General features: G+C 43.7%; 1 protein-coding gene across 1 annotated transcript in view; it reads right to left on the bottom strand.

Moving 5' to 3' along the window:
• Positions 1 to 4139: 4139 nt before the first annotated feature.
• The window catches only part of LGR6 (leucine rich repeat containing G protein-coupled receptor 6), a 152871-nt gene continuing 131309 nt past the window's right edge, over positions 4140 to 25701 (bottom strand). The window contains exons 9-18 of the mRNA XM_074308807.1: positions 25518 to 25589; positions 22622 to 22690; positions 20703 to 20774; positions 19783 to 19848; positions 17656 to 17727; positions 16880 to 16951; positions 14325 to 14450; positions 12229 to 12389; positions 7278 to 7358; positions 4140 to 5508 (exon numbers count right to left, since the gene is read on the bottom strand). Coding sequence (XP_074164908.1) covers positions 4268 to 5508; positions 7278 to 7358; positions 12229 to 12389; positions 14325 to 14450; positions 16880 to 16951; positions 17656 to 17727; positions 19783 to 19848; positions 20703 to 20774; positions 22622 to 22690; positions 25518 to 25589 — 2032 coding nt within the window. The 3' untranslated portion in view covers positions 4140 to 4267. The remainder of the gene's footprint in view (positions 5509 to 7277; positions 7359 to 12228; positions 12390 to 14324; positions 14451 to 16879; positions 16952 to 17655; positions 17728 to 19782; positions 19849 to 20702; positions 20775 to 22621; positions 22691 to 25517; positions 25590 to 25701) is intronic.

Here is a 25701-nt window from a genome sequence, read left to right as displayed (position 1 = left end):
GGTCTCCTCTGTATGACTTCCCCATTTTCTTTTACTGCTTATTTTATCCAAAAAAGCTGTATTAGTCATCATGGATGTCTTTTGTGTAATTAGCTCAGCCAGGAAATGCAAGCTAAGTGCTACTCTCCTCTTCAGAGCAATCAGTGCTGTTGATCCCGGACTCCCCAAAGTATTATACTCTTAGATCTAATTCTAGCTGAGTACCCTTTTAGGAGAAGATTAAGTAAAAAAAGTTGCTCCCAGCCGTGGCACTCTTTCTGCTTCCTTTCCACAAACAGGGAAATTGCCAACTCCCTTATAGAGCAGTGGCCAGATCCCGAACTAGATATCCATTCATCCCTCATGTGAGACAGCTGCCTTTGTATTTACATGTCCCAGCCACATATATCATACATGTATATATGTGCATAAGTACATGCAATATGGTTGTAAAGAGATTTAAAGGGAGAGCACTAGCATCAGGAAGGAATAGAAAAGGCCTCAGTTTTAGACCCAAGTCTTGAAGAAAGAGGCTGGAATGAAGAGGAAGTGCATTCTAGGCATGGAGGACAGCCAGTGTGAAGGCCAGCAGGAGGCGATGGAGCGCTATGTACCAGGAATACTAAAGGTGACTTTCCTCCAAGAATAGAATTTGATGCATTTTGAGAAGATTCATAATAGAGTTTTGTTTGTTTTCAGTGAAAGGGGGACCCTTTCATGGACCGTCAAATTTGATGTATAAGTGATTACCTATTTACCAATTTTTCAGCTTGATCCAGATAGCTTGCTGTGTCTTTTCTATCCCCTTTGTTAGAGCCTGAAAAGGTGAGGTACACAAGGTACTTCTAATAATTGATTAATTAAATCACACTTCCTGCATGACTTGACAGCTAGGGGGCTCACAGTGGATAGAACACTGGGCCTGGACTCAGGAAGGTTTGAGTTCAAATGCAACCACAGACATTGACCTGAGCAAGTTACTCAGCTCCTGCCTGTGTCAGTTTCCCCAGTCATAAGATGAAGATAATAGACATTGGCCAGCTATGTGACCCTGAGCTAATTACTTAGCCCCTGTCTGTGTCAGTTTCCCCAGCTGTAAAATAAGGATAATAGACACTCACTGGCTATGTGACCTTGAGCTAAAAGTTACTCAACCATACCACTACACACCTGTCAGATTGGCTAGAATGACAAGGAAAGATAATGAGGAATGTTGGAGGGGATGTGGGAAAACAGGATGATACATTGTTGGTAGAACTGCGAATACATCCAGCCATTCTGGAGAGCAATTTGGAACTATGCTCAAAAAATTATCAAAGTATGCATACCCTTTGATCCAGCAGTGTTAATACTGGGCTTATATCCCAAAGAGATCTTAAAGAAGGGAAAGGGACATGTATGTGCAAAAATGATTGTGGCAGTTCTCTTTGTAGTGGCTAGAAACTGGAAACCACGTGGATGTCCACCAATTGGAGATTGGCTGAATAAGTTGTGGTATATGAATATTATGGAATATTATTGCTCTGTAAGAAATGACCAGCAGGATGATGTCAGAGAGGCCTGGAGAGACTTACATGAACTGATGCTGAGTGAAATGAGCAGAACCAGGAGATCATGATATACTTCAACAACCATACTATATGAGGATCAACTCTGATGGACGAGGCCCTCTCCAACAATGAGAGGATCCAATTCAGTTCCAATAAAGTAGTAATGAATTGAACCTGCTATACCCAGTGAAAGAACTCTGGGAGATGACTGTGAACCACTACATAGAATTCCCAATCCCTCTATTTTTGTCTGCCTGCATTTTGGATTTCCTTCACAGGCTAAATGTACACTATTTCAAAGTCCGATTCTTTTTGGACAGCAAAACAACTGTTTAGTCATGTCTGCCATGGGGGTGGAGGGAGAAGAAGGGGAAAAATTAGAACAAAAGGTTTTGCAATTGTCAATGCTGAAAAATTACCATGCATATATCTGGCAAATAAAAAGCTATAATAAAAAAATTTTTTAAGTAAAAAGAACAAAAATGAAAGTTACTCAGCCCCTCTATGTGTCAGCCATTAAAAAAATAAGGATAATAGCATCTACTTCATAAGATTGTTGTAAGGATCAAATGAGATACTTATAAAGCACTTAGCAGAGTGCCTGGCATATAGTAAGTGCTTTATAAATGTCTATTATTATTATCATTAAAGCATTTTGCAAAGTGCTATATAAATGCTAGTTGCTATTATTATTACTACTTAAAAGCATTTCTTTCTTCATTTGTAAAATGGAGAGTTTGAACCTGATGATCCCCAGAGTCTCTTACAACCTTAACATTCTATTAGCTTATTAAGTGAATTAACTTAAATTGGAATGAACTGCTTCAACAGTTTAAAGGTTCCCACTAATTAAAGTGTTTAAACAGAGACTGTTCATTGGATATTCATTGGATAAGGAGGTTGAACTAAAATAACCTCTGATACCCTTTCCTACTCCTGAGATTCTGTGATTTTATGAATTGAATTAAATTGAATCAAATCAAATCAGGGATGAATGAAAGAAGTCAGTTTACATTATTGTACTCCAACTTAGGATCTGTCTTTTCTACAGACCTCCTCTAAGAATTTAAAGGTTCAGAACATTCACATTCCCCCTAGTTCTTTCTTTCTGGTAGTGCCAATTCATTTCTTAACCCACAACTCCTCCTTAATCCCCAGACGCCCTAAAGTAGCAGAAAGAAGCCAGAATGGTGCAAGAGACTTTAGGAATATTTTATTATACAGAAAAATCCAAATATTTATAATCTGACAGTTGGGTAGGATTTAAAACCCAGTGGTTTAAGGAGGGCAAAGTCAGGTGAAAAAGAATGGAATTCTTTCCAGCCTAGATAAAATAAAATTAGTTTAAGAAGAGCTGTCCAGGCCGAGAAGATTTTAATCCCTTCCCACCACTTTCAAGAACAGTTAGTTGAAGAACTGGACTTTGCCTCTTCTACCATTACCCCACCTCAAAGTTGCGCAGATAGAAAAAAGCTTTATGAATAAAAATGAGGTCATAGCAAGAAGCATTGTTTTGATGATAACAATGAGAATGATGATGGTGGTGATGATAGGTGAGAATTAGAAAGGAATTTAAGGTTTACAGTGTATTTCCCATATCTGATTTCATTTGATCCTCACATTAAACCAATGAGGTAAGTGCTATTACTATTATCTCTAATTTACAAATGAACAAAATAAGGCTTAGAGAGATTAGGTGATTTGTCCATGGTTATACAACTGGTAATTGTCAGAAATGAGATTTGAATCTAGCTCTGGCCCATCTTCATACACCTTAATTCATACATGTTTTTTCTGCTTTACCATGTGGTCTCTCTATGAATAATCTAAAATCGAACCTAGAATCACGGAGATTCCCTGACTGGTGTATGCAGAGAGGGAATTGAAAAATAGTCTGCATATAGTAGTTTTCTTAAGGCAGACTATGTTTGCTGGGAGAGAGTGGTTGCAGCTATCATAGATAGAACCATGGAATATGGACAGGCATTAGGATCAAAGTAGACTAGACAGCTATCATCACTGGGAAATGTCCCTGTCTATGTAGGAGTCATATGAGCCTTAGCAGCCAGTAACATGGTCTCAAGGTGTGAGCCCTCAGTGGTGGACATATTACAATCCTGAATTCCAGGAACTCTGCAAGCTCTCTCTCTTCCATATCTCCTGTTTTTTTCCTAACTGGAACAGAGAGTCAAAGTCACAGTGAGTGTGGAAAAGCTGTAGCAATGGTGACCAGCATTCACAATCTGGTCCATGGATAGATATTAGGGATAGATATTAGATTACTTGGGTAGGAAAAAATTACATCCTGATTTCAATATTCCTTTATAATCCTATGTATTTTATTTTATGTGTTTAAACACATTCTTCTGGATAAGGCTCAGTCAGTTTCACTGGACTGCCTAAAGGTCCTTGCCTCAAAGAAGAGAATTCCTGGATTGGCTCATATCATGGGATCCTATGGATCCTATCAGGCCCTCGTAGGTGTAGTATATAAGAGCTCCTTTTTCCGACCTTTCCATCCCTTCATCCTATCCTCATTTCTTTCCAGCAGCCAAGTTGCCCCATCTCTAAGTGGCCCGCTGACCCTTGGAAAGGAGGAGATCACCGAAGGAGAGGTAGAGATCACACAACTTGCTTGTGGTTGGTTTTATTTATTTATTTAATAAGCAGCAATTGTACATGGAGAGGCGGTGGGGAGAGGAATAAGTCGGGGAGAGAAAGGTGAGAGGATGGGGCAGTTATAAGTGGGAGGCAAAAGCTGGGAGGGAAGGCCGGAAGCCCCCCGCCGGCGTGCCCCCCTCTGCCCCCAGCAGTAGTTCTCCATCAGTGGGGTGGACCTGAGGCCCGCCCAGACGGCCACTCTCGGGCCCCAGGAAATGGTCCCCCTCTAGCCTGGGGACGCCTGGCTGCTGACAGGAGACCAGGGTCACCGACGGGAAACCATAGGCCTCCAGCACTGGGGGGTGGCCCACCCCCGGGGCTTCCAAGACAAGATCCACATCAGAGAAGGCCACCAGGGCCTGCGTGGAGTCACAGGAGCTCTTCTCCAGCTCGTCTGGAGCTCCGTACGCCAGAGGCCCGGGCACCCCCGCCTGCGGACGAAGGCGCCGGAGGTCCTCCCTGAAGTGGGGGTTGAAGAGCAGGTAGAGGAGAGGGTTGAGGCAGGCGGGCAGGGGCAACACCACAAGCAGGACAGACTTGACGGCCTCTGGGGTGACCGGGAAGAGGCCGAGCATGGAGGCAAAGCTGAGGAAGGCCACGGGGCAGTACAGGAGCCCGTCGGCAAAGATGAGCCAGGCCACGTGGCGCACCATGGCGCAGTCCCACACGGCATCAAAATAGTCCCCCCTGGGCAGGTCACAGTAGAGTTTGATATAGGCGCCGGTGACAACGAGGAAGCACAGGGAGTTCATCATGACCAAGGCTACGGAGAAGCCCAGAGCCGCCGGACGGCCCTCGGGAGGGGTGTAGGGCAGGCAAAGCGGGGAGGCCCCGTACTCCCCCACCGAGACCAAGGGCAGCGCGGCCGCCAGCCCCGCCAGGACCACGCACCCCAGGGCGCCGGCTCGCACGCTGCCCAGCGAGGGGGACTTCCCGTAGGCACGGGCGCAGGAGATGGAGATGCTGCACTGGACGGCGGCCAGAGTGAGCAGCAGCACGGAGGCCTCGGACGCAAAGACCGCCAGGAAGCCTGTGGCCCGGCAGCCCAGACCCGTCTCCCAGCGGGCCCCGTACTGGGCGAAGTGGCCGAACGTCAGCGTGTCCACGCAGGCCAGGAGGCCGCAGGAAATGCCCGTGAGGGTGTTGGCCCCGGCGATGGCTCCCACCACCAACTTGACAGGAGACAGCGGGGCAGGCCCGCCCGCGAAGATGGCCAGCAGGACCAGCCCATTGCACAGCACGGAGAGTAGGACGATGGCCCACACGGCCAGGCGGATCCCCCAGCTCTCTAGCAGGTGCTCACAGGGCTTGAAGGGGCCTGCGGAGATAATCAGGCGGTCAGCTTCCAGCCCCGAGCCCGCTCTGGTTCGTCACCTGCCCACGAGCATTTATTAAGCACCCCCTATATGCCTAAGGCGTGTGAAACTTTAAATTGCTCCGAGAGCAAAAAGAAGGCTGCTTTTTCCTCCTCCTTTAGGACACAGGTACTGGTCCCACACCGATCCTAGGAAACGATGTGCAGCCAAATCCCAGGGGCTGTGCTTCCCCTGGCAGGGGCGCTGGAGAATCGGGACGTGCTACATGGGGAGAGGGCCCGAGGAGGCCGGCTAGGGGAAGCAGGCCCCTGAGCGGCAGGAGAGAGCGACTGCGGGTGCGGGAGGCTGGGCCGGATGGAGAAGAGGAAAATGAAGGTGGAAGAAATGAAGGAGAGTCCCTGACCCTCCAGCGGCCCTGGCTCCAGACTGCGAGTGCTTATCTGGGTCGGGTCTCTAGTGCTCTATTCCCAAGGACCCCGACCTTTTCTTTACTTAAGCAAATTAAGTAAATTGCCGGGGGGAGAAAGGGCTGTAATTGCCGGAGGAATTATTTTAGTTAGATTGAAAGAGACTGAAGATGCAGATTGAAGGAGAAGGCCCTCTAGATTTGGGGATGGGACTGCCATTTATTACTGCGATCGCCTTTCTGCAGACCTCAGTCTTCTCGTTTCTACAAAGAGGGGATTTGGACTCGGCATTTATTTATACTAAATATACTAAAATATATTATGTTACCCAGAGATGTTGTAGACTTTTCTCTGGAGAGTTTTAGAAAGGGAGCTAACTGAAACCTCCCCAGGATAGTTTAAATGTCATACAACATGGGTGTGAGGGAATGGTCTTGATGACAAACATTTTCTTAAAATTTCATGTTTCTTTATTAGTAAAAACTGACAAAGTTTCTTGCTTTAGCCATTTTCTTCAAAAGCCTTTTCCTGATTCTCCAAGCTGCCTTCAGATTTCCTTCCACCTTCTTTACACATATTTTGAATGTATCTAATTATTTACTTGTTAATCTCCATAAAATGTACACTTCCTGAGGACAGGGGCTATTTTTGTCTTCCTTTGCTAACTCAGTTCTTAGCACAGTGGCTGGCACATAGTAAGTTCTCAATATATATTTGACTGATCAAGAATACTATATGATTCTGTAGTTGACATTCCATCTCTCCCCAAAGGGGACTCTTAAACTTGAGAGAGACTGTAATTATGGGGGAAAAAGTCAAGAGATCAATGAAATTAGGACTCCTCCCAAAGCACCTTGGATGAGGAATCGATGATTTGTTAATTCAAAAGAGTCATTGTAAATTGTATCATCATTCAAGGTACAATCTGATGAAAATGGACTACTTCACCTTTTCTAGTAGATGCATAGAAGAGATATGGATAGATGATAAATAAATAGATAGGTAGATAGATGATAGATAGAAAGATAGATAGAAAGATGGATGGATGGATATGTTTGAAAATATAAATTTTTTATATTTACATAATAAAATAAAGGCCTGAGTGCCCAGGAAAGTAAAACTGATTAAGGTCAATCATTCAATCATCCAGCATCTATTAAATGTTTATAATGCTACCAGGTAAGTTATGCCCTAGGGATAAAGAAAGCAAAAGTAGTTCCTGCCCCCAAAGACTTTCTATACTAATGGAGCTTACATATTACACATTTATATACAATATGTTTACTTGTAACAATCACACATTAAAAACACACAATTTCCTTTCACCCCCTTCTCCTTCTACCATGACAAGTTTCTTGTCTCACCTGGGCTAGGACTGCATTGGATGCTTGAGTGTGACTTGGAGTCTTCCATCTCTAGCTGAAACTCATCCAGGTCAAGATCATCTAGGTTAGAAAGGGAAGGAGAGTATTAAGAGTGCTAGGCCCTAGCATTAGTTGAACCTTTTCCCTTCTTCCCTTTCATATCCTGTTACTCCAAACCCTATTTGCCTCTCTAAAGTCTTCTCCACCCAATATCTCTCTCCTCAATATCCACTATCCCACTGCCTTCACTCATTTCTATTTTGGGGCACAACAATATCTCTTAACTAATTAAATTATTTCCTTCGTGGGTTCTTTCCAGTAAGTTTCAAATTAAGTGTTAAGCCCAGTTTTATTCATCCCTTAGTTTTTGCCTGACCATATCTCCAAATGGTTCTTAATTCAATTCCTCAAATGATTCTTCTTCAAACCTTCACTCTTTTCTACCCCTCACATATCCCCTGCATTACTGCAATAGTCCCCTAACTTGTCTCCCTTCTCCATTTCATTCTCCACACTGCTGCCAGAATGATATTTCTAAAACAGATTTAACTGGGTTACTTTCCTTCTCACAAATCTTCAGTGGCCCCTGATTGTCTCAAGGATGAAACACAAAACTTTTCAGTCTGGCATTCAAAGGATTCTACTATCCAGCTCTCACCTGTTAGTTTATTCTCTGTTCATCTCACTTCTCATAGGATTCTCTGCATTCCAGTAAAAAAGGTCTAGTTGCTGTTCTAGAAGCATACTATTTCCATCTCCCACCTTGATGCCTTTATATAAGTGGTCCCAGGGGCTCGAGTTCCCTTTGTCCTTATGTCTGCCCTTGACATAAGGCATAGTTTCTGTCAGAACTCAGCTGAGGTACCACTTCCTAATTAGGATCTTTCTTTTACTCAACATTCACCTCCAATCTCATTCCTGGTTGCTAGCTCTTGCTTCCTCTTCAAATTACTTGAGGTCAAAGTTTTTATATTTATTAATTACTTGGGGTCCTATTATATATCAATAGGAGAATATAAATTCCCTGAAGCAAAAACTGTAATTTCATTTATTTTTGTAATATTTTATTTTATACATTAATATTTATTTTATACATTACATTTTATTTAACTTTTGTGTGTATTTGTACCCTACCACAGTGCTTTGCACAATTTCTATTCTATGATTATATATGCTTTCTTGAAATCGAAATATATTGTTATATAGTTTGAATCCTTCCCAATATTCTATTGGGTACATGACAAATTTTTTGTTGTTTTTGTTTTTTTCTTTTCCTGTCTTTCTTTTTCTACTTTGTTTTTTCTTATTTTGCATTTGTGTTTTAAATAAATAAATACATTTAGAAAATAAAGTAGATGTTATTATCTCTATTTCACAGATGAGAAAACTATGGTCAAGAGAGTGGTTGACTGACTCCAATGGCATGCAACATGTAAGCCTCTGAGGTAAGATTTGAATTCAAGCTTCCTGACTGCAAGTCCATCCAGATGCCTTTAAATTGGGAAGAATGGGACTAATCCAAGTTAGTATATGAAATGTCCTTATGCTCAGTGAAATCCTGAACAATTCTACAGCATGCTTAGGGAGATGCTCACAGAATCCTAACAAATGTTCGTTCAGTGCTCTGCAACTCATAAAGTTGTCCAGGGAAATTATATCGGAAGTGACTTGCAAGAGTGCCCTTGGGAGAATAAAGTCTGCCTTTAATAATGGAAGTGTCTGGACTCTGTGTTGGTCAGATCACATCTGGAGTATTTGGCTCTGAGTACCCCATTTTATAAGGAACTCTGACAAACTGGAGCGTATGTAAAGGAGAGGGATCAGAATGATGAGGAGATTCAAAACCATGTTCCAGTAGGAGATGGCTGAAAGAGCTAGATGGTTAGCCTGGAGAAGAAAGGACTTGGGACAGGATCCACTATCTAAAAAGGTTGGAAGAGTTGCTGTGTGGAAGAAAGATCAGAATTTTTCTCTGTTGTTTCAGAGCAGAAAACCAAGACTGGTGGTGGGTAGTGCTGAGGGATTAGACTTCACTCCAGACTAAAGTAGAATTTTCTAACAACCTATCAGAAAATTTAAAATGCTAGTTGGAAAAATAGTGTTATTTCTGTCACCAACAGTGCCCATGAATAGACTGGATGGCTATCTGTCAGGGGGTGTTGGAGGAGACCTCTGCAGTAGGTGGGAAGCTGGACCCCATAACCTCAAAGCTTCCTTCCAACTCTGAAGACCCAGCACAAATTGAGGGGTAGGGTTATATTGAAAAATATTGTCAATCTGTGTAAAATATGAGTAGGAAGGTAAATCCACTGCCAAACCAAGTACATCATGTGTTTAAGAATTTTAGAAAATGGGCTCTCAAACAGCAATAGCTGCTTCTGTGGATTATTTATGGCAGGACCCCTGCCCATCTGTGCAGAAAGTTGTAAGGTTTTATCTTTGTCTCTCTAGCCGAGTCTTATGTCTCTTTCTTACAGTAGTGCATCCAGACCTTCCCGTTTGAAGCAGCTCTCCCTCCACCCTCCCACACCCCTCATATACATCCATTTCTTCCCAAGAAGAAGGAGCTGGTTGGGGTTAGGGAAGAATTTTTCATTATTCCAATGTCCTGGTCTTCTCTTCTGATACATCTACCAACATCCCACTTGGAGATAACCAAAGCTCTCTTTGTGTTGGGAAGTCTAGAAGGTTCAGGCAAAAGATATCTGCCGAGTGCTTCCCCCTTCTCATTTTTCTCCCTTCCCCTTCCCTGTTTCCCCCTATTCTACTATACCCCCTGGCTATGGGCTCAGCAATCCTTTGAAGCCGAAATGCATGAATGAAACACAAGGGAGTATAATGGACTCCTTCTAAAACTGGGAAAGTCACGGCCTAGGTGTTAAGTAACCATTTCTCCAACAGGAAGGAAATCCAACCTGGCTACAGTGACAGCTCCGGTTCCTCTTCCAGAGGCTCATTAGCTCTCCCAGGAAGCTCCAGGCCCTGCCCCAGCTCCTGTTACAGGCAGCAAGGGGCCCAGGAGCCTGAACCCCTGTTGTTCTACACAGAGCTTAGAACTGGTGGAAAGTTTCCCTTCGGGAAGGAAAGTTTCCACTCCTCTTTCCAGCCCCCCGAGGGAGTGTATACCAGACATCCGGAAAATCCTCCCGTGGACAGCCGTCTGCTGGGACTAGAGCCAGTGAAGTTGGGGCCCTGCCTGACAAGGGTCCTGCCCCTCTCCCTCCAGCACTGCCCAGGGAGAAATTCTGAACTGAAAGCAAAGGACATTTTAAAGTGCTTTCCACACTTCCTATTCTCTCTCTCTCTCTCTCTCTCTCTCTCTCTCTCTCTCTCTCTCTCTCTCTCTCTCTCTCTCTCTCTCTCTCTCTCTCTCTCTCTCTCTCTCTTTCTTCTCTCTGTCTCTGTGTCAATGTCTCTGTTTCTATCTCTGTTTCTGTGTCTCTGTGTATGTCTATCTTTCTGTCTCTCTGTGTATGTCTCTGTATATGTCTCTGTTTCTGTCTCTTTCTTTGTCTTTGTCTGTGTCTCTGACTCTTCTGTTCTTATCTCTTTTCTTCTCTCCCCCCTCCCCTCCTTTCTCTTCTCCCTCCCTTCCTTTCTTTCTCCCTCTCCTCTTCTTCCCCTCCCCTTCACTCCTTTTTCTCCCTCTTCCCCTCCCTCTCAACAATCTTTATAACCATAAGTTATGCACCAGCACATCCTCTGTGATGAAAAGGCATTTGTTTCTGTTAAATCATCTTATCTTCACATTTGTTCTGTACTGAGCTGAATTTCTGTTTGTTTTTTTCTAACACAAAGAGAGGGGAGAGGGATCCAAAAACAAAACAAAACTCCAGAGAGAAAGGACCATTTCCCCTCCCTCCTAAAGCTCCGGCCTTGCAGCATCACTTACCTCCCAAGGGGGAATACTTTCTCAAGTCATTGAACAACTGGCTGAAAAGGCCTGACTTTGATCTCAGAGACCAGTCAATGAAAAGGTTCTGAACCATTCTCTTCTCCCTACCTCCCTGGCCCCACCCAACTTTTCCTTTCATCCCAACTACTCCAAAGGCAGAGTTCTAACTTGCCCCAAAAGGCTTTTACTGTGATCACGGTCCATGGCATTATTATCATTATCTCAAGTAAGAATAGTCACTAAGTCAACTCCAGGCGATGTTTGATAAGGAATAGGAAGGAGGGGCACAAATCTTTCAAAAGAGCAAACAATTGGCTTTTTTCCCCTTCCATTTGGCTCTGCAGTATATTGTATGAGCTTGGGTTTTGTCCTTTTGGGGGAGGAGGGGAGAATCAATGTAATTTAATTCTGCTTGGCTCAGGTTAAGACTATAAAGAGGCTGTTTTCCTTAAGTATGCAGACCCAAAGTGGGAAATAGGAGAGGAATCGTGATATGGTGGGAAGCGGGGGATCTGGGTACAAATATTGGTTCTGCTATTAACCACCTAAGAACATTCTCTGGGCCTGTTTCCACATATGTAGGATGAGGAAATTGGAGCAGAGTAAGGTTTCTAAGCCTTTTTTATATCATAGATCCCTTGGGCACCCTGGGAAGCTATGGATCTCTTCTCAAAATCATGTTTTAAATGCATACAATGCAATTATTACAAAAGAAGTTATCAAAATATTAAAGACTCTAGGTAAGAACTAGATGGGTTTTTAAGGTTTCTTCTACCTCTGAATCTTCTAAAAATCCTGTCAATGGAAGGCACCTGGCATTCAGCGCTGGCAGTAGCTAAGCCACACACGGATAACTAACAGCTTTCCTTTGGAGTGAGAAAGGGGAAGGGCATTGATACTTTTCTCCCAACTGGACAAAGTCCAGCGATTCCTCCCCAGATTACAGAGCAGCACTCGCCAAATAGTCTTCCCTGCCTTCTTTCAGTTTGTACCCTGACTCATTCTCCCACAGTCATCTCCCCCCAAATCCCATCTTCAGCTCCCCAGCTCACTCACAGTGGCTCTCTGAATGACTGCCCAGAAGACCGGAGGGCCTTTTCATGGCTTCTTCCTCCTCCGGGTGACCATCCTCAGCTTCCCACTGGCCAGAAGCCTTGAAGTAGCCGGCACAGGTGCGATAAGCACAGCACTGATAGGCATAGGGCACCTCCAGGACTCTAGGGAGAAAACAATGGGGACCTTGGAGACACTTGGATAAGAGTATGTCAAGTGACTTCTAGCCCGGGACCCCCCACCCGTCATCCGTGGCTCCTGCCACCTGCAGTTTTATGCTCTTCAGAGGGTCTTGCTCATGATATGTATTCAATAATTAATTGTTGAACATCATGAGAATCAATTTGAAGCTGAGCTCATGGGCATTATAGTGTACTGGGTTTCCAATACTATAGACAGATTGCTAGAGATAGACAGATATATGATAATTAGAAATAGATGATAGAGGTAGATAGATATTAGATATATAGTCAGACAGATGATAGATAGATAATGATAGGAGCATACATTAATATAAAAATAATAGATGATAGATATATAGCTAGACATATAGATAGATGGAAGATGGATAGATAGATAATGATAGGCATATACATTCATATAGAAATAATAGTCAAATAGATGATAGATATATAGATAGAAGATAGATAAAGATATGTAGATATTCTATTTATATATTAGAATTCTGGATTTGGAATCAAAGGAGTTGTGTTCAAATCCCAGCCCTATTACTCACTATCATATTTTTGGACAATTTACTTCCCTTCTTTGGGCCTCAGGCTTCTCACAGTTAAAGAGTTGGACAATGTGATCTCTAAGATCTCTTCCAACCTTAAAACAAGAATCCTGGGATTTAAAAAGTTCAAAGTTCCTTCTGTTCCTCCAAGGTGAGCAGATAACTAGGAATGACTGTCATCTATAGAACAGGCTCAGAGGGTCTAAGAAGTAATTGGCCAGTGGTCTCCTTGGTAGCCCTAGGAGGAGGCCTCAGGAACTCTCACCACCTCTACCTCCTAGTCTAGCATTCCCTCATGGGATTTGGGTAGGATGGAGATGGAGGGGGATGGGATTCTCTCAGCTCCACTCTACTTTCTCCCTCAGGGAATCTTCCCTCTCTATTCTTATCCTCCTGGGCACCTCCAAAGTGGACTCCACGCCCTCTGCAGGCAGAATTGTTTGGTTTCACTGTTTAATTTGTGCCCTGCAGGTACCTCATTAATCTTTAGCAGACAAGACCTGGGCCACACAGACTGCCTTATTCTGAATGGAGGAGGCCTGGATGTCATTAGCACAGAGGGATTGGCTTTCAGCATGTTTTCCACTCATCCATTCTCTAGGCTCTCACCCTGGTTCCAGGGACTCCACCATGGCCAGGGTGAGAATGGAAAGCATGAGTGCACAGAACTGATGGTTGTCCCAAAAAGGGTAGCTCTGGGCACAGAAGAGTGCTACTATTTCTGAGTGGGTAATCAATGGGCAGGCCAGAATGGCAGGGAGACAGGAAGGAGAAGCAGGGAAAAAGAGACAGAGATGTGTGGCAGACCTTCAATGAACCTTAAGGAGAAATAATAATAATGCTAAGAAATAATGATAACGGTATTTATACTACATATCTCAAGGGTTTGAAACAACATGTAAATGTTAATAATATTTTAAAATAATATTTTTCTTACTTCCATGTTAAAACAATTTTAATATGTTTTTAAAAGTTTTGAGTTCCAGATTCTATCCCTCCTTCCCTGCCCTCTTCCCTTTCTAAGACGGTTCATCTGATATAGTTTATGTAGGCACAATCATGCAAAATGAAGTGCTATTAACAAAAAGCATATTTTAGGCCCCTGTTATTCTTCTCCAAACTTCCAAACCCTAGAAAAGGATGAGATAATAAAGGAAATCTGGACAGGAAGAAACTCCTCTAGAATGGAAGCTGTGTGACCTGGACCAAATCATTTCTCCCATCAGACTTCACTTCTTTACTCGAAAGAACTAGGTGATGTCCAAGAAACCTTTTGGCTCTGATGTCCTTGTTCTCTGACAGTGAGGATTCTGGCTGTCCTGGGGAATCCCTGCCTGATTGGGAAAGAATTGGGGCCTCTCACCTCAGCTTGGGGAAGCTGTCCTTGGAGAAGGCCTCAGAGAGAGATGGGTTCCCTTTGAGCTTGAGATGCACCAGCCCACTGAGCCCGGCCAGTGGGAGGGTGGTCAGCTGGTTGTTCGTCAGGTCTCTATCATGGGCAGAAAAAAACAATCAGTGTGACCAGAGAGCTCCTTCAGATGTAAGACAGAGACAGATGTTAAATGTGCTTGGGGAGTAAGTCTGTGCTAAGAGGAAGGTCAGCCTGACCCCCATAAGTGTTGGTGATAGGGCTTTGAAAATGCAAGTAAGGATGCATCCTGAGCCCTCCACTGTCCTTCCTGGAAACACTTTAAAATGCCCCCTGATTCTCCAAAGCCTCAGTAGGGATAGAGGAATTAGGACTGGGATCGAGCTGCAGCTAAGGACTGGACAAGGAGGGCCTTGGAGAATACAGTCCTTTCCAAAGCTCCCGAATCCTCGGGCCTGGGACACATGGATGTTTAGCAAACTGGTTCCTGTCCTGAGATAATATAGTCCTCCGCCTGGAGTTCCCTGTCCTCAGGGTCCAGACAGCCCTGGAGGTTTCCTGTCCTTCCCAGGAGAGCCCAAGCTAACTGGAAACGTTCCTGCGACTGTCTCCCAGCCTCCTGGCTTCCCTCTTGCTCTGCTGACAGAACAAGAGGTCACTGTCCATGGTCTCATCACAGGCCCAGATCCCAGTCAAGGGTTTGGAAATCCTTGTGCACCACAGTCACTCTCAGGGGCCAGCAGGCTTGAGAGCCAGGAACAGCCATGTTATTCTACCGGAGAAGCCCAGGGGGCCAAAGCTCCAAAGCAAACACAGCCACAGACTGTGTCTGAGAGGCCAGCTGGAACTGTGGGAAGAGCCCCAGACTCAAGAGCCTGCGGCTTGGGCTTTGGGCCTGCCACCACCACTGACTTGGGGAGGGGGTGCCTTTGGCCAGGGTACATCTCCAAACCTCAACCCCCTCCCCCCAATGCCCTCAACCTTCCCTTCCCTCCTCCGGGAGAAAGGATGTCACACCTTTGGGGGCTACCTCATGGAGGGAGGGAGGGGGACATAGGATGGTGTCTATGAGAGCACTCTGAAAACTAGGATTGCTATCGTCCTTGGTCCAGAAAGTCACCTCCCCTCAGCCTGAGTGAGCCTCTGCTTGTAGTGATCTCTAAGGTCCCTTCTGTGTGTAACAGATTATCTATGGGGCAGGGGCTGCAGTGCAGAGGTCAGCCCTGGCTTCAGGAAGCACTGCCTCTACCCCCGATGGCTGGATGACTCTGGTCAGTCTGTCAGTAAATGTTTATTAAGTGCCCACCACGTACCCTGGGGAACGCCTTAAGTCAACTGGTCTGTGGAGAGGGGAGCGGGAGGGAGGGAGGAAGGAAAAGAGAGAAGGGGGAGGGAGGGAGGGGGAGAGAGAAGGAGGGAAGGAGACGGAGGGAAGAAAGGAGAGAGACAGAGAAAGAGGGAGAGGGAGAGACAGAGACAGACAGAGAGAGGGAGGGAGAAAGGGAAAAAGAGAGGGTGGAGGGAAGGAGGGAGGGAGGGAGGGAAGGAGACAGAAAGAAACAGACAGACAAGACAGAGAGAAAGTGACAGAGACAGAGAAGGAGAGAGACAGAGAAAGAAAGAGAGAAAAAGAGAGAGAGAGGGTAGACAGAGAGAGAGACAGAGACAGAGATGGGAGGGAGGGAAGGATGGAGAAAGAAAGACAGAGAGAGACAGAGACAGAAGAGAGATAGAAAGAGGAGAAGCAATGTGGCATAGTAGGTAAAGTCCTGTGTTTGGCAAGAAGGCCTTGGTAATCCTACCTGGGACCAAATAAGCTGTGGGAACCAAAATTAGTTATTTAAGCTCTCTTAGCCCTGATTTTCTTATCTATAAAGTATGTTGAATTCAGCTCTGACTTCTAAGCTTCTTTCTTGTTCTTAAAGCAATGACACAATGATCTTTGTTACAAGGTAAATTTCTTAAAGTAGAGATGATTTTGTTTTCTGTCTTTGTCTCCCCATCATCTAGCACAGTATTTGGCACAGTGCACTTAATAAATGTTTGTGGATGGATGGATCAATCCTTCTTTTTTAGAACTTAAAGAACTTTATCAGAATGATGGCCTCCAGTTGTCTCCCAAAAATGATATACCCCAAATTACTGTCCCAAGGCCTTGGCTGAGCTCCCACAAAAGCAAAAAAAGTTTCCATCTCTATGGAGAAATCCCACTAGGAGAAATCTCCAATGCATTAAGAATTTGGGGTGAGGGAAAGGCAGAGAAGGGGTTAGTGAGAAAGGGTAGGTGAGTACAATGAGAGTTGGTACTGTGGAAATGTTGAAAAACACTCATAGATGATGTTCCCAGCTTAGTGGGTCATCCTACTATTTATCTTGCTCTGTCAGAAAGTCTGTCCAAAGGAATGATTAGACAAGGAACACTGCCCTATGATCAAACATTTACAAATACTTCCTCTCTGGGACATTTATTCCCCTATTCCTCAGGTCTGGTTGACTGTCTTTAAGTCTTATCTCAGGTAACCAGAGAAAGGGAAAGGCTGAGTACTCACAATTTGACCAGGGAGTGGAGGGTTACAAAAGCTTCAGGATGGATGAATCGGATGACATTCCAGCTCAGGTCCCTATAACATCCAAAGGAGATAGGGGAGGTGCAGTTAGGAAAGGCAGGGAAGCTGATCATTGCTGACTTAGTTTCCCCATCTGATATTCTCATGATTCTTTATAACACTAACTGTAACCCACTCAAGGAGGAAGGTAGCACCTGGCTCCAGGTTTCTGTCTGGTCCCCCAAGGAACACTAGAGGCAATAGTAAGGCTCAAAGCCTCAAAGGCCTTTGGGTGCCAGTCTGAGAAATGATTTGAGGAATCATAAATATTGCTGACACAAGCCAACAGTTCAGCAGCATATGGATAGGGGGAACTTAGACAATCTCCAACAAATTGTCTCAGTCCTAAATGCAAAAGAAATTATGTGTGGATTACAAGCATATATCAATTGTATATGTACAAATGTATCTATGGGCACATATTATCCATAGATATATGTATATAGATTTTATTTAGCCATAAATATCCCCAAATATGCCTGAATATCTATATGTGTACATGTCTTTATAGAAATGAGTATATATGTACATGATATGTGTGTATATATGTATATAGATATACACACATCCCTACATAGAGAAATGTGTATTTTTTTCTGTTTATATATATACAGGAGTGTGCATGTATATGTATTGGGGGGGAGTGCAGTGCCTTTTACCAGAAGCCTACTGCCCTTCCCCAGAGCTTCCAGGACAACCCAGGCTACGCTAGTACTCACAGAGCCCGAAGGACAGTCAGCTGGCTGAAGGTGTCCACACTGATTTCCCACATCTGGTTGTGCTGAAGGCCACTAGAGCAGCAAGAGAAAACAGGGTGAGAAAAGAGAGGGGACAATGGGGAGGCTCTGGCCTTGCTCCCCACTCTAAGAGGGAGGGACAAGCTCCCCAATTCTCCTGGCCTAGGAAGAAAGGTCCCAGCCCGAGGAAGTCACCAGGATTAAGTGGAGCAGATGGGTATCCGGTTGCACTGGGTAAGTGGGTCAAGAAACAAAGCTACAAAGCTACCAGTGTGGTCCCCGGGAGTCGCCTTTCAGAGCTCCCACTGGGTCTGGATTCCAGCCCCAAGCCTTCTTTGTCACTGAACTCTCCCGCTCTTTGGTGTCCTCCCTAGGTCCCTGGATCAATTAGGCTTCCCCTATCCAGGATTTAATTGAAGTGGGAGTTTCCTGGCTTCATTGACCCATTAAATATTTGCCCCCTGGATCAGTAGCAATCTTTTCTAATTTCAAGGATTTGTCATCCCTCCTCTCAAGTTCTTGGATCAGCAATATGATTCTAGACTTCCAGGAACAGGTAGATGGCACAGTGGATAGAGCACTAGTCCTGGAGTCAGGAGGACCCAACTTCAAATTCAGCCTCAAATACTTAGCATTTACTAACTGTGTGCCCTTGGCCAATTGCCTCAAAAAAAAAAAAAGACTTCTGTGCTTCTAGAATAGTTGAGTCCTACATGCCCACGAACAAATTGGGTACCCTTTCAGGGTAGGAAAGTTGTCTCCTAAGTGTGTAACCTGGGGGGATAACTTGGGAGAGCTGTATGAACTCATGGGATATGTAATTACATCCCTCTCTTTTTTAGGGTTGTGAGGCTGGTCTCTAATATAACTGTACCCATTCTACACCTGTAATAATTCTTCCACCTTACCCATTTCTATTTCAGGACAATCTACCAACAATCTTCCTTTTTTTGGACTGGGTGTTAGCCCTTCTGGGAAGTTATCCCAATCTGAATAGACACAGCAGCTATAAAGTTGCCATTGGAAAAAAAGCCCCTCATCACTATCCCCATATGCCATTCTCTCTCTTAGCATACCCACCAGGAAAAAAGAAAACATTTTACTTATAAAGGTACATGATAAAAAAAAGTTTGGAAACCATTATTCTAAAGGAACCGTGGCTGGCACTGGGGGGAAAGCATCCTGGTCTTGGGCTAGAAAACAGATCTGTCTCTGGGTTCTCTCTGGGCCTGTATTGGATCTGCCCCATTCCTCCTCACAACCCAGGAGTCCTGAAGAATCCTCTGGATGTGATATGGAGAGAGCCTCAGGAACGTGAGGGGATCTCCTAGTAATTTTTAAGAAGAGGATGCTTTTTCCTTCACAACCCACCCTCCTCTTGAACCACACCCTGATCCTGATAGCCACGTGGGACAGAGTTGGCTCAGACTTGCATGGAAGCAGAAAGGGTAGAAATGGTCAGGCCCAGAAGCCCTCTCAGCCCCCATACCATCTTTGCACTTAGAGCCCAAAGAGCAACTCTTGTAAAAAAAAAAAAAAAAAAAAAAAGTGACATTTTTTCAATGAAATTCCAGGCTGTTTCCTAGATTGGACCTGGCCCTGTGTAATCCCACCTTATAGAGTCATGTGTATACTCTCTCCCTAGCTTCTCCCTACTGCATCCTCCCATTTCTCTACCAACCCCTGCAAGGGAAATTTAGCTTTCAACCAAGCTCCTCAAGAAAGCCTTCCCAGACATTCATTCTGCAGCTGACAGAAAAGCTCTTTCCTTTCACCCTACTCTCTTTTCTTGCATTTCTGTTGATTCTGTTGGTGTATTTGTCTTGTTCCCTTCCTCCTCCACTGCCACTGAACCATCAGACCACTGGTTCAGGCACCATGGCTGCTCCTTGTTCTGAGCCCCAAATGTACCCCACGTGCCTTCTCCAGAGCTCAATGGTAACAATGATAACACCTCCCCCTTCTGCAGAGCCTGTCAATTCTGAAAACCCTGCAACGGGGTGGTGTAAATCTCCCTTAGCCAAAGCTAAGCTTCTGGACTTTCTGCCTGTTCCTCCAGCCTGGCTCTGAGCAGTCAGCTTGGATTCCCGAGCCTCCCTCCTCACTCACATTTCTTCCAGTTTCTGACACCTGCGTAGGCTGGGCAGCTCCTCGATTTGATTATGAGAGAGTTCACTGCAGGGAGGAAGGAAAAAGCCAAGACAGTAAAGCAGCAGGCTGTGTGGATGTGGAACAACAGTATTGTAGGGATGGGGAAAGATGATCTGGGGAAGGGCAATGGAGGGGTTATCTCCCCTACCCAGTGGGAAACTCAGGAGGTCCCAGGGCGCAGACCCACTGCTCACACATTGGACACTTGGACATCAATTTCCTCCTTCCCTCCCTGGAACCTGAAATGACTTACTACTCTCTCCCCCTTCTCCCATCCTTTTATCTCTACTAAACCTTGACCAGGAGAGTCAGCATGGGATTTTTCCTATGAGATCTGGCCCAGCTTCATTGACTAGGGACTGGGAAATTGGATAAGGGAAGGGGATGGAAGCTAGAGAGAAGACCCTTGAGGGCAGCAGAGAATGGAGGAAAGAAACTAGGGGAAATAGTGGAAAGAGGCAAGGTGAGGGAAAATGAGCAAGAATCAGTGTTATGTCAATTGATGTTGATTTATGCACATAATCATCTTTCCAATTAAGAGTTCTGGAGCCATCTGCTCAGAGAATTTTTGGTAATTATGGAGCCTGTCTGGGTGTCCTCAGAGCCAAAACCAGAGACAAGGAGAAAGCAAAACTCCCTTTGCCTTCACAGATAGCAGGACTACACAAGTGCTCCTAGGATCCCGTGGGAGATTTATTTCCCTTGTGTAAACCCAGATAGGAAGGAAGATTTGTCTTTAGCAGTCTCTCAGGAGGGCCTGGGTCTGTCTCAGGGGCACCATCTAACCTAGCAGGATAGGAGTAAAATGGGCATTTCTAAGGTCATGGGTAAAAGGAGATTATGAGGTCAGGGCTGGGGCAGGCCCAGGGGCTACTCACAGGACTCGGAGTCTGGGGAGCTGCTGGCACATGCCCAAGGGGAGCAGCCGAATGCCTGCCCTCGTCAGGGTCCTGGGGGGAGAAGACAAATAGTGTTGGCACCTAGCCTAGAGCCCGTGACCCCCCTTTCCCTCCAACTTTACTCCACCGCTTCCCCACTCTGTATCTGTGGATCTGATGTTGATTTGGGAAGACAGAGGCAACAATAGAATGAGAAAAAAGGCAGGGGGTTGGGTTGGGAAGAAAGTACAGAGATATTTGTTTGGGTAAGGGGTAAGGAGGTTCCAAAGTTTAGCTTTCAATTTCCTCAAGAAAGTCTTCCCACCAATTCCTCAGCTGACAGAATAGATTTCCCTGTCTCTCATCTCACTCCCTTTTATTGCACTTATTTATTTCTGTGGATTCCATGTGTATATTCATCTTGTCCCTCTCCTCCTGTTCCCTACTCTCTGCTACTGAGCTATTAGGTCACTTGGGACAGGAACCATACAGCATTAGGGCAGGCTGGGGTAGAAAGTGGGGCAGGAAGCCAGGGATCCAAGGACATAGAGGAGAGAGCATGCACTGCTTTGGTCATGTGGAATAGGAATACCCAGGGATCTCAGAGAATATGAAGAATTATCTCTATCCCATCTCAGGGCCCAGTCTTCCCCAGGAACAAAAAACAGATATAGATCCTCAGGAAAGCTTTACTTCTTCCTGGGAAGGCAGTCGAGAGCATTGCTAATTGAGCTCCCTTGATGGCCTTCTCATTCTGGAGCCTCTCTCCAGCCCCTGGGTACATTCCTCCTAGAACCATCATTTTGAGGAAGGGCCCAGGCCCACCATCTCTCATTCCTTTCCTGGCTCTTCTTATCACTCTAGAGACTTTGTCAACATTTCTCCTCCCTTCCTTTTTCAGTTCTCTTTCATGTCTTCTTTTCTCATTAAAAAATAAGTTCCTTTTGTCCTTGTTAAAAGGAAGGTTCTGTGCATAGATAGAGGAGAAGCTTACATGAATAGGGAGAAGACAAAGTTGGATAAAAGATAGGGTTAAATTGGAGAATGAGTGTTAATACAAGGAATGTTGTATGTTTTAGCTGAGAACTGAGACCAAGGAAACCGATGGTTCAGTTTTCTCAACTGTATTACAAAGATCAGACTTGCCATTTCTAACTGTATAAGTGGCAAGAAAAACAGAATCAATTGCTTAATCCATAAACATTTATTAAGTACCTACTATATGCCCAACTCTGTGCTAAGCATTGGTAGAAGCAAACAGAAATAGAAAGAAGGCAGTCTGGCTAACCATCTGTCTCCTCTGGCACTAGAGCTTCCCTATGGCTTTTGAGCAAAACAAGTTAAAGGATCAAGCTAAAAAAATTCATCATATGTAGTTAAGCTAAAGAACAGGATGGAAGCCGTAGCCCCACATCTTGCCATGTTGTGACCAATGGTGAAACCCTGAATGGGAAAGGTGTAAGTGCTAGCCCATGGAGCCAAATCTCTGGGAACAGAGTTCTCCTCCCAGCTAGCTGGCTCCAGGCCCACCTGGACGACCAGAGTCCGGAATAGAAGTCTAGCCAGTGAGGGACCAGATATGGGCCAACTGGCTGGGAGTGACTTCATCACAGAGTCCCAGATTTAGAGTTAGAAAAGAACTGAGAGATCCTTTAGTCCAGTTCCCTCATGTTATAGAGGGAGCAGGTTCAGAGAGGGGAAGCTGTTCCCCCAAGAATACCCAGATAATATATAGCAAAGCTGGGATCTGAACTCCCTTTGTAATGTGCTTTCCTGTATCCTCTGATACCTCAAGAAAAAGATCTCCTTTGAGCAGATCTAGGGTAGTGATGGTGGGGAGACAGGAAACATGGTGGGGAGACAGAACATAAGAATGGTCCTCAAAATGTATAGGCGTGGGGTGGGACACTGCTACTTACAGGATCTCCAAACTGGTAGTGCCTTTCAGATCAGGAAACTCTCTGATATCAGTCGCACCATTCAGTGACCTAGGAATGAAGAGCAGGTCAAAATGGGTTCTCTGCTAAGGAAAGGGTTGAGAATCCTTCTTGTTAATCCCTCAAAACTTAATTTTCTTCCTCCAGGGACCTCATCTTCTAAGGTTCCCACAGAACCTCCCTTTAATTTTTCCTACACCAACCATAGTCAGTATTTAGCTATAAGGGAAGCCCAATATAGCTGAAAAAAATATATCCAGTTGGGGTCAACCCACCCCACCAGAACAGGAAAACAAGGAATAAATAGGAATAGAAATGCTAGGGGAATTCCTATGCATTTTGACCATGAGAAAAAACTCAACAAGCAACATAAAAATTGGAATTGTTTTTTTTTTTTTTTAAGTCAACAGCTTAGATCCTTGCAATCAAAAATCTACAACATTGACACTAAGAACAATGGGCTTGTATGAGTAGTCATCTAGATATCTTGTACAAATTGATAGTCCTAGGAACCCTAAATACAAGTATTTGTTTAAGCCAAGAAAGAATTAGATTTCTTATATTTTGTATCTCCCTATCCAGGCTCTAGCTACAGATTTCAGATGGAGAATTATGTATTCTTTCATTCATGCAAAGAACACTTATTCTAAACGTACTATGGACAGAAGAACTGTACTAAGTGCCTGGGGAAATACAAAGAAAAATAAATACTGTCCAGGCCCTCAGGTAGTTTACACTCTAAAATGGGAAGATGAGACATGTCAACAGAAAATTATAATACAACCTGGAATATGGTAAATTCCTTTAAGAGAAAAATAAAGAGCTAAGAGATTACTCCTTGAGAACAAGTGCTGTCTCATTTTTGTCCTGGAATATAACCCTGTTAGTTGTCTGTTTATTCATTAAAATATAAGGAATGATTTATAAGTAATTTATTTATATTTTAAGTAATTAATTTAAATTTATGTATTTGGATTTTAAGTAATTTACTTTAAATAAGTTTAAAATATGTAAGTTTAATTTTTAAAATTTATAAAAGAACTCTAGATTTTCATTTATTTTTTGATTTAAGTATCACCTGGAACCAGTTTAAGTTTTCATTAGACTAATAAATTTTCCATAATTATCCCCTTTCCCTGATATAATAATAGTAACAACAGCAACAATATGTGTCAATGTATGATTTGTAAAGCACTTTCTATCTGTCCTCCCCTTTGAGGTAGCTGCTATCATCCCTATCTTTGCTAACAAGGAAACTGAAGCTGACAGAGATAAAGTGACTTGCCTAAATGACAGAGCTTATTGATATGTCTGAAGAAAGATTTGAACTCTGAGTCCTCCTGATTCCAAGCTTACTTATCTCCTAAATTAAGCTGCTTTTGCTATAAAATCACATTAGACATCTAGACTTCCTTTAGGAGCACTGTTCTTTCCCCTCAGTCTGATCTCCTTAGGGAACTATGCTCCTCTGGTATATAGAAGGGATCACCTGATTCCTGAACCTCTAGGCAGTTCCATGGGATGATGGGACACTTCTTGGAATTGAGTCTCTTTACATGAGCAATGTGTGCTTCTGTTTTCTCATCCAAGCCATAAGCCAAGAGTAGAGATGAAGTTTTATCCTTTTTCTGCATCATCTTCAGTATCATCATAAATAGATCAGGGGCTCAAAAGATGTTTGTCTATGACGGTGGACTAAGCCATGTGGAGCAAGGAGAGAGGAAGTGGGAGCTGAACTGAGCTTTGGGAAAGGGTATAGATAAAGACAGCATGTCTTCCCCTCAAAGGCAACCTAAGTCAGGAGAAGTCAGCTTTTTTCCCAATTCAACACATGGAACCAAGCAAGAACTATATCCATTCTTCTTCTGTATAACTAGGGAAATGCCAGTATAGTTTTAACAACCATATCTCAGAAAAAAAAACAACATATGCACAATACAGTTTTAAAATTTAATCAGCAGTATATAATACTTTATCTGCCTCTTTCTTAAGTCTGGACAATCAGTAAAATAAAAAATCAAGTTCTGATTTGTAGCAGTTACTGAATTCTAGGATGTAAATGCTCATGTTGAAAATTTAACAGCATTTCTGGTGATTAAGAACTAGTCCTAGTAGGATTAGCAAATCCTGAACAAACTCTAAGAACTGGGTTTTTGTTAATACTAATACTGCTACTAATAAAAATTCTTATTCTGAAAGTTAGTTATCCTCTTCCTCATTTTTCTGTATAGGTACTATGCTAAGTACTTAATATTATCTTAATATCTTAATTAGTATCTTAGTATTAATTAGTCATTAATATTATATTATTAATATTAACTCATTAATATTATCTCATTTGCTCCTCACAACAACTTGGGAAGTAGGTCATTATTATCCCCATCTTACCCCCATTTGCCTCTGAGACAGAGGTTGTGACTTGCTTAGGTCATTATAGTAAGCTAATAGGTGTCTGAGGCTGGATTTGCACTCAGGTCTTCCTGACAACAGACCCAGTACTTTATGCACTGTATAACCTAACTGCTCCACATTGGCCAGTCCTTTTCTTCATACCATATACATGGACATGTCATACATAACAAGACTGATAAAACTGGTGAAAAAATCTCGAATGGAAGTATTTCCTGTTCTTGAAGACAGATCATTTCACCCGTTTTCAGATCTAGGGAAATCTAAGGAAGCTCCAAAAGGTAAAGTGATATTCTGGACTTCAAAACTTGTTTTGGAATGGGACTTGCTAATTCTGCAAGGAAATTCTCTAAGGACTTTAATCAATGGAACCTTTGTCACGAAGAAGAAGGAAATATTAAGGAAATTCGAGAAGGGCAAGTGAATGGAAGAAGGTGGAGATAAGTTCTAACTACTTGCACCAACTTACAGTGTATGAAGCTTTGGCAGGTACTGAAAAGCTGACCGTCCCACAAACTGGATTGGGTTGTCATAAAAGTGGCTGGAACGAGAAGACCCAAACTCCCAAGTCACTATATAGCTATAACAATTCTCCCCAAGCCCTTTTATCCAGTTCTAACTTGGTTCTTCCATTTTTTTCTCCTGTCAATGGG

This window comes from Sminthopsis crassicaudata, chromosome 4, assembly GCF_048593235.1.
Source record: "Sminthopsis crassicaudata isolate SCR6 chromosome 4, ASM4859323v1, whole genome shotgun sequence".
NCBI classification, from domain to species: Eukaryota; Metazoa; Chordata; class Mammalia; order Dasyuromorphia; family Dasyuridae; genus Sminthopsis; species Sminthopsis crassicaudata.
This window is presented reverse-complemented; position numbering and strand designations above follow the sequence as displayed.